Here is a 12,771-nt window from a genome sequence, read left to right as displayed (position 1 = left end):
GATAGCACCTGCAGGCTCTTGAAGCCACTAAATATTTGCAGTTGAATACAACAAGAGACAACAGGCTGCCAGCACAAACCACTCTCCCTTGCTGGAGCCACACCGAGGACAGATGATACTCTGAACACAGCACACAGCCAGAGCTCCCTAATGAATCCAAGATTCGTTCAGCACTTCCCAAACTCCATTCTCCACCATACATTTAGTTTGCCATGGGCACCATTCATGGTTCTCCTCAAACTCTTTAGCACACCTCCCATCTGGAGCACTTCCAGCTGGTGCTTCTTGTCCTGTTCTGAAAGACCAAGCTACCACAGCCACCAAAGCTCTTTGACAAACAAAAGATGACATTCGTTTTCTGAAATGTTAAAGAAAGAAATCTAAAAGGTATAAACCTTTAGCTAGCTCATAAAGGTAACTTAGACTTAAGTGTCAAACAAATTACAGAGGAGAGGAAGGAGAGGCCATAGGTCTTGTTTTACCACAGTGATCTTGGGAAATCACAGCCCAATGCTTTGACTACTCCATCTATAAAAAGGAAAAGGGGGGGCGGGGAGAGAATCAATTTCCTTACCTCGCAGACATGTTGCCATGCTTAATACTCTGGACTGTATGAAGTGCTTTGGATGCCTTGGATGAAAGATGCTATAGGAAAGCAAAAGCAAAATAGCATTAGTAACTCTTTGCCTTTCAGTACTCTGTGCACAGACTATAAAATACATGCTGCATTATACCTCCAGGAAAACAACTGAGTATTTCTCCAAACAGGGTTTAATATTTAGGACATGGTCCCATAAAAACCAAAGAGGACAGCAGCTCTAGTAAACCCTGTGGGAGTTTGTGAAGTTATTGACACACGCATAGATTGAACAAAGCAAAGTTTAGATTTCCATTCTCTCTGGGGGTGTGTACAAATGTTTCCAACAACTGCATATTTAGTTTTATTTTACTTTTGCATGAATAGGAAGAAGATTAGAATCATCTTCAAAGCAAAATTTTACCCTGTGCATATGATGCGATTCCCTTCTCTTGGAATCCTTCTCCCCCCAGCTCATAGGAAAAATCTGTTTTGTGAAACTAGAAAAAGTATGTCTCAAACAAGTTACAGAAGTTTGTAATATCTCAGAGACTGCTGGATACTTCCTTCCCCACATGCGCCCATCCATGAAAAAGAGAAAAAGAAAGCCTGGATACATTTCCTGTTGGGTTTTTTTTCACCCTGAAACTTTCCCAAGAACATTCACATATGCCATTTATAGACAGAATATTGCAAGATGTTTTGGAGAACCTTTCCCTTCTGTGTTACACTAATGATTTGATTTATTTTTATGTTTGAAAAACATTTACTCATTAAAATAGAGCACTCGTTCAAAAATTATAAATAAACTTTTCACATTTTTCGGTGAAAGAAAAGGATTAAAGATTATATTGAAAGAGCATCATTTTCACACAGGGTGAATAGACTACAGCAGTTCCCATGGGATCAGCTGCATATATTTAAACTCTTCCCACAAGACAACCATTGTTTTCTACAAGCCTCTGTTTTTTTTCTGTCATGACAGGTTTCCACACTTCATGTTGTCTAGAAATCCCACGGATGCTGAGCTGGACCAGATGATGAAACAATAAACTACGAAGTCTACTAATTAAGCTAGTGTTAAAACTGTTTTTTGCTAATAAAATGCCTTGCTGCAGTCCTGGGAGCTGTGAAGTGACTTGCTCTCAACATCCAGTTCTTACACACAAGGAAGCAGTATTTGTATTGAAGACAACTGCAAAATAATCACAGGAATAACACGGCCTCTTTTAAACTCCATCTCTTCTACCAGAATTGAAGGGCTATATGACTGTCCCTGGTTTGAAGTTCAGTGTTCTTCCTAGGTGTGTAAACCAGCATGCGAATACTCTCCCCTGTGATAAACTGGCTTAATCTATAGGTTTTATAGGTCAGATGCTGCTTAAAGTGAACCAGATTTCTCAGATCTCCGAGACAATTTTGGCTGCATACTCCATACAGAACCCAACTGATGCAGAGTGGTAAGAATGTACTTACAAAGTGCTATTTTTTTGAAAACAGCTTAAAACTTCACCTATATATATAGACAGATCTCCTTGATAACCTACATGCTTGAGACACAGTTTTTTATAATTTTCAGTATATAAAAAGTCAACAAGACTTATGTTTGACTCCTATTTCAGAGCACACCAATGCTATATACAGCACTTCATAAGGCTTAACATTTTTTAACATCAGTAAAACAGATTTGTAAGAATTCCATTTCTAAATATCTTCATTAAAATATTATGCTAAAATAAACAACACACTGCTAATGGGGAAAAAATGGCTTCATGTAACAAATACCAATACACTCATTGTTACAGGGATGCTGTCAAAAGCTGGACATTTTCAAGTGCTACTTAATGAGCTTTCATACCTGTGACAAATTTTCAAGACTTATGATGTACAGAGAAAGAACTTGCTATAAAATTTTACAAAATGTATAAATATGCATTTCTGTCTAAAGAGAGTGAAAGACTAAATGGAACAGAGCATGAGGCACTACCAGATAGAGTCTCTAAGAATGTCATTCTGGAAGTGAAAATCGGACTAGAAAATGCAAAATCACCGTCCTTCAAGGTCTCCTGAAACAGCAGTCACTGAACAACCACTGAATGTCCCAAGGTTCTTCCCAGGTACCTGGCAATCCACTCCAGCTTCTCTTCAGCACATGTTTTAACAGGGCCAACAGTTTGCCCAGCCACATTTACAGTTTCCTTACCATAAGGCAATAATTCTACGGCACTGGGCACATAGTAGCTCCTGAGCATGGAGAGGAAAGGGTAACACACTGAGCCCCAGGATGAGACCAGAGCACTGCAGAATTAACATACGTGCTGTCACACACCACCATACACAGGCACTGCTTTTGCATTCTGTGGCATTTCCAGCTAACTTACAATGTTTTTTCACAAACATCATTGTAATACATTTATGCATAACAACCACAGTTCCTGCTTTCACATAAAAACCAGTAACAGTCACACCATTAAAGACTACATTTCCTCCACTCTCAAAAACCTCTTCCATTATTTAATATTAATATCTGCTACTCAACTTCTTTCCACACAGCAATTTATTCATTATTGATAATGTTACATGAATGCATATTTAAGTTAGTTATTCATACCTCTCAGAAGAGAAACCTCTGAAAAACATCAATAATTGAAGTCAAATTGTCGCACTTTAGCAAAATTCTTATAAAATCCATTACAGTTGTCAGTCCCCTTTCCAGCCCCCTGCCTCTGGTATGCGAGGCTGCTGGCTCGCTGCACAGCCTTGTCAAACCAACCGTACAGTCTATTCAGTTACCCTGGAGTTGTCATGTGGAATCAAGCAAACAAATATCTTCCCTCCATTTTCCCCAACTTCGGCACTCAAAACCAGATCAGAATTAATTCTTCACAAAGCTTAACTTCAGCAGCAGCTTGAGTGAAAACACTCCAAGCTTGATATGGAATTTGAATTAGTTAAAAGGATTTATCAACAGCGAGTGGTTACATTCAGTTAATTAATAACTTGCTTAAGAGTAACAAGGAAATTGCAGAAGTTAATATTACTTATGGGGCCTCTTCTCAGAGGCTGGTGAGAAGGCTGGACCCTTTCAGTGTCTTTGGAGGAAGATTAGCCAAAAGAATAACTGGAGGGGATGCATCCTTTCATTTGACACCCATTGAATCTCAACAAATTATAGAACATCAGACAGCCTTTCAAAAGTGTGACTGCCTGGGTGGAACGAGTGCCCAGGACCAATCCAACACCTCTAAAGCTTGGCAGCCATAGCAGAGAAGTGATTTCTAAATCATTCCAGTGGCATCCTGCATTCTTTCCTTCCTCTTTAAGCGTACTATACTTTGCCCCTCAACTTCCCTTTGATAAACAAATTCCAGGCTTGCAGTGAATCAACCATAACTAAAGCTTATCCTACACACAGACCCGGAGGATCTTGACGGAACTGATACTGGTTAAGTCCTCCTCTCCTGGGAAAGCATAGGAACAAACCCACACCAGGAGTGTCCCAGCACTGACATTTTTCTAATAATGGCCAAAGTAATATCAAACAAACCAACTCTCAGAGCAGCAAAGTATAAGGTCAAGCTCTCTTTGCCAGCTGCTGGAAGAAAAGAAAGACTGTTTGCCCAGAGATAATGAGGAGGTATGTTTGTACCATTCTTGTTAGGGCTTTTATCGTTCTGCAATACAGAAAGGATTTATAAAATCATACACTTTAAAAAAAAAAAAATCTGCTCCATAGAATATGCATTCAGTCACATGAGTCCTCAATTTGAGTGGCAAATCCTCCAAACAGCTTTTTAGCTTCTGTTCATTCTACAATGTCCTCCACAACCAAATACAAGATTAATGGTTGGTGAACACATACTTTTAATGATATTAAGAAAGTCGTTGCTGGTTTCTATATAAAATGCAACTGTGTGTTCTCTACATCTTCCTTTTAACCTAGTAGGTACATCAAGAACACCGCTTGCTTCTCTCCTACCTCTATAAGACTGTAAAAACCTTGCAAGGTGACAGCAGAAAATAAATATTCTCACTCTGAAAATCATTTTCTAAACAAGAGATTAAAAAAAAAATAACCAAAAGGCAGCATGATCTAACTAGAAGAGTATAAATGAGTCTTAGATTTTACTTCTGCATCTGATAACTACTGAAGTCATTGTACTCATTATACAGTAGGAATTAAGAGGTTGATTCCTTCACTCCCTGCGAGCCTACTTTGACTTCTAACAGCAACCAAAGCAACATTTCCCCCCAGTGTCTGACAACCTTTCAATTTTTCATGTAGAAGGAAAAGTAGAACCACAAGCTGGTTTTGTACTCATTCAAACACAACTACAGTTAAGGTTAACGACAGTCCTCGAAAGATAGACATTGAAAAGCTTTTCTGATAACTATGCTGAAAGGAGCAGTGTTGATTATTGTCACCCTGGAGTATTGTGCGCAGTTCTGGTGTCCTCAACATAAAAAGGACATGGAACTGTTGGAACAAGTCCAGAGGAGGGCCACGAGGATGATCAGGGACTGGAGCACCTCCCGTATGAAGACAGGCTGAGGAAGTTGGGGCTGTTCAGCCTGGAGAAGAGAAGGCTGCATGGAGACCTCATAGCAGCCTTCCAGTATCTGAAGGGGGCCTACAGGGATGCTGGGGAGGGACTCTTCGTCAGGGACTGTAGTGACAGGACAAGGGGTAATGGGTTAAAACTTAAACAGGGGAAGTTTAGATTGGGTATAAGGAAGAAATTCTTTCCTGTTAGGGTGGTGAGGCACTGGAATTGGTTGCCCAGGGAGGTTGTGAGTGCTCCATCCCTGGCAGTGTTCAAGGCCAAGCTGGATGAAGCCTTGGGTGGGATGGTTTAGTGTGAGATGTCCCTGTCCATGGCAGGGGGGTTGGAACTAGATGATCTTGAGGTCCTTTCCAACCCTAACTATTCTATGATTCTATGATTCTATGACTATCTTCTCAGATAACCATTCTCTTAATGTCACAAGGTGGACAGGAAAGGGGTTCCTCTTGCTGTGAGGTGAATGCACTCTGCTCCCATAATCACCTGTACAGGACAGTAGGCTGGGGAATATAAAGCAGCAAAGGATCAGTGAGAGACACCCAAACAAGCTTTGGAAAGAAGATATGGAATTACCATGGAGAAAGACGGTGACTTGGCCCTTTCCAAGCTAAGAACTTGGATCCTTTCCAATCTGTACATTCCCTGAAGATGTTCAATATGCCGGCATCCCCCTTTACAAGTCTGACATAGTCATACTTTAATTCTTTTGCTTCTGCTTTATCATCAATGGATTTGTTGCTACAAACAATTAATGTCACTAAGATAATGAAATCTTTGCTAATGTATAATGGCATGTGAAAGATATGGCAGGAAAGCTGACTCAAGCCACACACCATAGTCATCTTAAAAGTTCTCCAACTTTCCTCTTGCTGTTTCTAGACACTGTAATCAGCTATGCAGAGAACCAAGAAATTACCACTGGAAATCTGCAAAGACAGATGAAATCAGAGACAGCAAAGAGCCCTTGAGCAACTCACAAGTCTAAAGCACGTTACGTGTATGGTAAACAATATGTTGTAGTAATAAGGCAAAACAAGATACTGTGACAATAAGGCAAAGATTTTCATACACATTTCACTATCTGGAAAAGGAGAATTTACTTCATGAAAATAGTTTTTCCCATTCTAAAATAAAACACCCTTAGTTTTAACTTCTATTATAATAGTTACACGTCCTTTCTAAACAAAGCCCTGAAAATACTGTTTTGTTACACTTCGAAATAAACATCTAGTTAGGAAAGAGACATGCTATTGTTCTCTGTCTGACTAATTGGAGAAGAGAAACAGAATATTCCATATTCATTGCATTTAGCCTAAATAAGTCATGTTATCTTCTGCCCAGACAAAGCATTTTAATTTTAATAACGACAATGCTGACAGCTACAATACTGTTCTTGCAGAAGTTTGCTTGTAAATAATTAACAATTGTTGTATAATGACAGTGGGGTTTTTGATAGCTTTATTAATTTCACAGTCAGGCTGGAGTCTCTTTAATTTAGGGTATTCATAAAAATTCAACCCCTCCCAACCTACTAACATAAAAAGCTAATGGAAAAAAACAGGTTTACATTCCTGCAGTCTGTATCTATGCCAAAAATCTGTTGTACACCAAGAGTCAGCCACAGAAAAGCAAGCAGTATAGTACAGAAATCACAGGTCATAGCTCTAAATGGTTTACATATTTGATCAATAAAGATCTGATTTTGGAGTTAAAGTCTGTATTGCAGTAAATAACAAGTTCACATCACAAAATCCTGTTCTGTGTTGTAGGTTCTGGTGGTCACTCACTGATGGTGACATTATCAGAAGACAGATTCAGCACAGGAAGGGGCACCACCTTCAATATGTGCACCACTCATGCCTCTCAAAAACTTGCCAAGCAAGACACTGATGAATGTTCCTTGAATCCACTCATATTTTTAAAACCTGGCAACATTCCTCTGATTCTGATGGAATCAGCAAGCATACAAATACCTAGAGGACCATGAAAATGTTTCCCATGTAAGCAAGTTCTTTATCCATCACATACCATATAGGTCACTAATCCACAGGTACGTATTTTACGTACATACTAGGAATTTCATCCAAAAATCATAGAACTAGATACTATGTTTCCTCTACCACAATAAGAGATGTCCAATTTGATTTTTTTCCCTTCAGATAACACATCCTGCTGCTTCTCTTCCATTAAGGATGAAATATTTCACTCCAGAAATAACAGAGCCTCTCAAAAACCCACTGAACATAATGGAGACCACTCTTGCTGTCATTACAATCTCCCAGTATTCTCCCACTAGGTATTTCTTGAAGTTACCTTATGCCCATTGCTCTGTCAGACAAAAAAGTGGATAATGGTATGGATATTTATGAAGTAGTCTTTGGTTTCTCTAAGGACTATGTAACAAAAAGCATTTCTGGGCCATGCATTTGACTGGCAGCAGCCCAATATTTAGTTTACTTGCTTAGTTTAATATACTAAGTGGATTATGCAGGATTGTAAACTCTCCTGCCAAAATAAAAATGTCAGATGCCAACCTAATATTTCTATCAAATTCCATGCTAATTACTAAAAGTTTTTTTTTTTTTGTTTGTTTTCCCACATACTAAATATTGCTTATACTCCAATTACTGGCAAAGCACAGCAAACTTGTTTGACACTTTTAGAACAGCTGTTTATTTCTACAGGCCAAATTCTGTGTACTAGACAAAGTCAAAGCTCCTGTTGAAATTAAAAGAGGTTTTCTCTGAACAAAGTCTAAAAACTATAGGGTTTGACCCATAGTTTCAGAGGAGCTAGACCCTGCCTCAACACTGTAGCTGTTTGTTAGTCAGGTTTGTAGGTGGTTATTGCCTGGCAGTCCTATATTGTAACAATACACAGAGCTCATTATCAGCTGCATTGCTCCAAAAGGCTCATCTGCATCTCAAAAGGCAACATCTGCTGTGCATCTAGATGTCATCTCCTTGATAAAGTATATCAGAAATAGAAGAAGTTTGAATACTCGTTTTTATATAGCCACTGCTGTTTCGGAGCCAGTTCCAAAATCTTTAGAGGCAACAAACAAATGTCACTGCAAATCCATCTGACAGCACTTCAGATGCTCTGCAGCCCCCTTTGCTGTGATGGACAAACTGCAAACACACCCCATCTTTTTTTTTTAACATATACACATACATGTACCACACTCTCACATTTTGCATATCACGTAACGTTTTCATTAACCATCTGCATCATTTTCCAATTGAACTGCATATTTTATTACTTCAGGCATCCATTTCCATTCACTTTGTTTCCCATGTCCAGGGCTTTCTTAACTGAGCTGCATAGCTTATGAACTGTGCTAATTGAGCTGCTTAACTCCATTGCTGAGTTTTCATATACTCTACCAAGCCAAATATTGAGTGCTGGATTTGTGCCACTGGAGTTACAAGCTCCGCAAGTGGAGGAGCACTTTAACAGTTCTGCTGTATTTTTCACTTCTTGGATTTCTGTATATTTTTCCTACTTTCCAGTACCTGAATGGATTGAAATCTGCATTTGGCTTCAGCAAAAGTTTTTTTAAGGATAGCCAGAACAAATTAATTAAACATTAATTAAACAAATTAAACTGTTGATGGCAGCCCATATAACCCTTGTATTTTGTCCCCAAGAGCAAAAGTCAAGAAAACTTACCCTAGGAGAGCAAAGGCAGCTACTCCCACACAGAAGAAAAGCTACCTGACTACAAAGGACTGTTCCAATAGGTACTCCTGGTTTTTGGTTAAAAGCTAGGAGCCTTTAAAATGGTCCTACAAGCAGGAAGGAAAAGCAGTATCGATAAGTAACCATGAGGACATGTTGTTCTCAGCTGCCACAAGTTAAGAGATCAGCAACCAGGGCATGCCTGCTGCTGAGGGACACAAGAGCCAAGACTGGTTCTGCGGAGCATACAGCTGTTTCTCATCCTAATTAAGTCTATAGACTAACAGTAATTATTAATATGAAAAACCTAATGAAACCCGATAATCCATACCATAGACCCACATTTAAAATGAATAGGCATTTATGCTAATTTACAAGAAAAGCAGTACACATGCCACATATGCTCACCCTTTTCTTGTGGGCAGGTTCTGCTCTTGGCTATGGACAGATGCCCCGGTAAGAGCCAGTATTTACAAAAGACTAAAACATCTGTCCAGATGCTTAACAAGCTTAGCATCATTAACACAGAGATGAGCACAATGCTTTGAAAGACAAACAAGAGGAATAACACTTCAACCAGAAAGTAATTTCAGTAATGGCACTAGAGCTAAGTAGTGGCAGTTATTTGTGGGCTGAGGAAACCAGTGGGCGTAATAAAAAAAGAGAGGCAGCACCTCATGGGACAAGTTAATTAATTAATATGAGCACTAAAATGGCTTGTAAATGCCTTTCCAGGACGAAGTTTGGTTTGCTAGATTTGTAGAAGAAAGCCTCTATATACACAAATGAGAATAAAACCATAGAAATGTAGGATTGGTAAATCCTCAAGGGATTATCTAACCTACATCCTTATGTTGAGGCAAGACCCGTCAGGTCTAGGCACACCCAGCATTTGTTCTGATCTTGCCTCCCTAAGCAAAGCTTTTCAACAGTTCACAATTAGGAGTTTATCCAGTAGGCACAGACTTCTTCCTACTCCATTAGAAACAGAGGACAACTGTTTTGAGATCACCGTTTTGTTACTGTGTGTGAGTTTACAATTCTTTCTCTTCTCTAATATCGCCTTTTGGAGAAATCCTCTCTTTCAGGTTGTCTATTTTCACCTATTTTCTTGCCTTTTTTTTTTTTTCCTTTGCCCCCATTCCTGATGAATCTTCTCTGGGCTCTCATTTCTGGAATTCCTCAGCTCATTTCCATAGGGCATTTGGCCATCAGGGAACTGCAGGCAGCTGCTGATGTCTTTGGGCCTGGATTGGGCACCAGCAGGATGTCAGGATGTTCCAGCCATCTGTCTGTCCACCCAGGCACGCAGCTGAAGCCTCTCTGCCTCAGCTCCTGCCCACAAAAGCAGTTTTGACTCTTGTGGCATAGTCAGAACAACCAGTTTGGCTTATTATCCTTCACTAGCTGCAGTGATCAAGCACAAGAGATGCCAACAGGTACCCCCAGCCAGCATACGTTATCAGCATCCTGTCCTGTTTCTTGGCCATCCTCTTCACCTCCCTTCCTCTACCTCATGTATGCCTCTCCGTACACGTAATTCTTATACAGTATTACAGATACAGTCACCTAGATAGAGCTGGCCTTGCAAAAGTTCTCTTCCCAGAAAGCCCCCAGTATTCCCCCCAAGTGTTTTATGAGGTTTGACCATTTCCCTAACAGGCCCTCTTAACCAGCTGTGCAATCCTGCCCTTTCCCATAGCTACAACTTTTGTTAGCTTCTCCCACCTTCATTTGGCACATTTGGCAATTTCACACCTCCTGCCCAGTGCTTTTCCATGTCCTGGACACGTGGCAAAATTTACCTTACAAAATGTTCATGACCTCAGTTTCCTTGTGGTTTTGTTTGTTCATTTGCTAGCTTTTCTCAGGTTGGGTTTGTGGGGTTGGGTTTTTACCTGTTGCTTTTTTCCCTAAGCATTTCCCCCAGCCTGAGAACATCCAGACATGGCACACAGCCAAAAGCAGGGGCTCCAGTATGAAACTGACTCCCTGAATTTTCAAGACATACTGCAGAGAAACCATTTTTTCCTCATAAACTAAAAAATTTAAACCAATAGACTCTGCAACAGACTCTGCAATAAGTCAACATCTGATCCTTTGTGTCCAAAAAGTGGTTCTGTTTTCCCCCACAAGGTCTGAATTTATCAAATAGTGAGGTGTACACATTGCATTAAAATCAAGTATGAGAAAATTCAGTGTTCATCTTTCAAGTCCAACTCAGTAGTAAACAGACTCAATTTTGCTCTCAATTATGTTTGGGAAAAAAAGAAGGAAACAGGAAAAAAAAAATCAGATTAACACATTCTGAGATAAATGGTATTTCAGATAAATTTAATCTTACTTTTGAAAGGTGCAGACTCATCAAATACATCTACATGGAGAACTCTGCAGAACAGCAGGAAGGCTCAACACCATAACAGTTACATCAGCATCTATTAGTTGCCTTTTTTTTCCCCCAGCAGGACTTGTGGGAAAAGACAAGAATTTAGGCTAGGCCTGAAATTCCTATATCCAGTCTAACTGAGTTTAACCATAAGGGTAATTTTCTCCTAGTCATCAAATTATATCACCCCTTTTGTGTCCCCTGGCAGACTGTAAATAGATGTTCTTCTCTCTTCTTGTAAGAAAAAGAATTAAAGACATGGAAAAAGACTGAAACCCATACAAACTAGGTAGATACCATGAACTTGGGAGCTGTTATTAAGAGGTACCAGGTCTTAAGTCAACATTCTTGAAGTCTAACCATATGAGCAACAGTCTCATTCTTTTTAATTATTCACCATCCCATTTCACAGTCAGAGAATCACAGCATGGTTGGGATTGAAGGCAACTGCAGTGATCATCTAGTCCAGCCTCCTGCTCAAAGCAGGGAGATCCAGAGCAGGCTGGTCAGAACCAACTCCGGCTGGACATTGCATATCTCCAGGGAAGGAGAGTGCACAGCCTGTTCCAGTGTTTGACCTGCCCCACAGTAAAAAGATTTCCTTACATTTAACTAGAATTGCCCATATTTCTACTTGTGCCCACTACCTTCTGTTCTGTTGCTGGATACTGCTGAGAGGAATCTTGCTTCACGCCTCCCCGTCAAGTAATTATATACATTAACAAGGTCTCCCTGAGCCTTGTCTTCTCCAGGATAAGCAGTCTCTGCTTTCTCAGCTTCTCCCTCTGTATCAGATGCTTCCACCTCCTAATGATCGTCCTGGCTCTTTGCTGGACTTGCTTCAGTGTGTCCCCACCTTCCTTGTACTGAGGAGCCCAGCACTGCAGATGCATCTCACCAATGCCAAACAGGAAGGGTCACCTCCCTTGAGTTGTTGGCTATGCATAACCCAGTGTGCTGTTATCTGCCTCTGCTGCAAGGGCACATTGCTGGCTCATGAGCCACTGAGAGTCCTCTGTATTAATAAACTTCTGTAGATGTGGGCTCAGCTTTCCACACATTGTTTTCATGTTTTCAATCACTACTTTTAAGAATCAGGCTTTAGAACAATGCAAGCAGGTGCTACAGAGAAAATTCATGGCTGTCATAACTGGACCGAACCTCGTTACAGTAAGTAAGACAAGGGTGATACTGATATTGTACATAGCTACTTACATGAGAAAAAGGATTGGCAATTCCAGAGTTAAAACCAATCAAATGAACTGTCAGCCTTACCTGGAAGTTTTCTGATGCTTAAATGAATCTAATTCCACGTTCTTATTAAGTCTTGTAAATAAACTTTCTCCTCCGGGTTACTGTAATAATACTCTGGCAATAGAGAGGATAAAGAACAGCATTTTCTTGTCTAAATAACACCCAATATCTGTTCCATTTATCACATCTCATTAACAGAAAAAAAAGTAAAGCCTTCCTGAATTTCTTCAAATATGACAAATTTCATTAGCATTATTTAACCTTAAAAATGATAAAATCTGTTTGAAACTTGCAGTCACCCACTCTAT

At 39.9% G+C, this 12,771-nt stretch overlaps 1 protein-coding gene across 2 annotated transcripts in view; it reads right to left on the bottom strand.

The window, feature by feature from the left end:
* Window positions 1-12,768, bottom strand: part of VEPH1 (ventricular zone expressed PH domain containing 1) — a 98,202-nt gene extending 85,434 nt beyond the window's left edge. The window contains exons 1-2 of one of the 2 annotated variants that reach the window (XM_065674700.1): window positions 11,857-12,768; window positions 575-645 (exon numbers count right to left, since the gene is read on the bottom strand). Coding sequence is in view for 1 of the 2 variants with exons in the window: in XM_065674699.1 (XP_065530771.1) it covers window positions 575-645; window positions 3,189-3,217 (100 nt within the window). In the remaining variant the exon portion in view is untranslated. Of the gene's footprint in view, window positions 1-574; window positions 646-3,188; window positions 3,493-11,856 lie in introns of those variants that run through there. The other variant, XM_065674699.1, reaches the window with a different exon arrangement.
* Between the last annotated feature and the right edge of the window lie 3 nt (window positions 12,769-12,771).

Source organism: Lathamus discolor, chromosome 3 (genome assembly GCF_037157495.1).
Source record: "Lathamus discolor isolate bLatDis1 chromosome 3, bLatDis1.hap1, whole genome shotgun sequence".
Taxonomy (NCBI): domain Eukaryota; kingdom Metazoa; phylum Chordata; class Aves; order Psittaciformes; family Psittacidae; genus Lathamus; species Lathamus discolor.
This window is presented reverse-complemented; position numbering and strand designations above follow the sequence as displayed.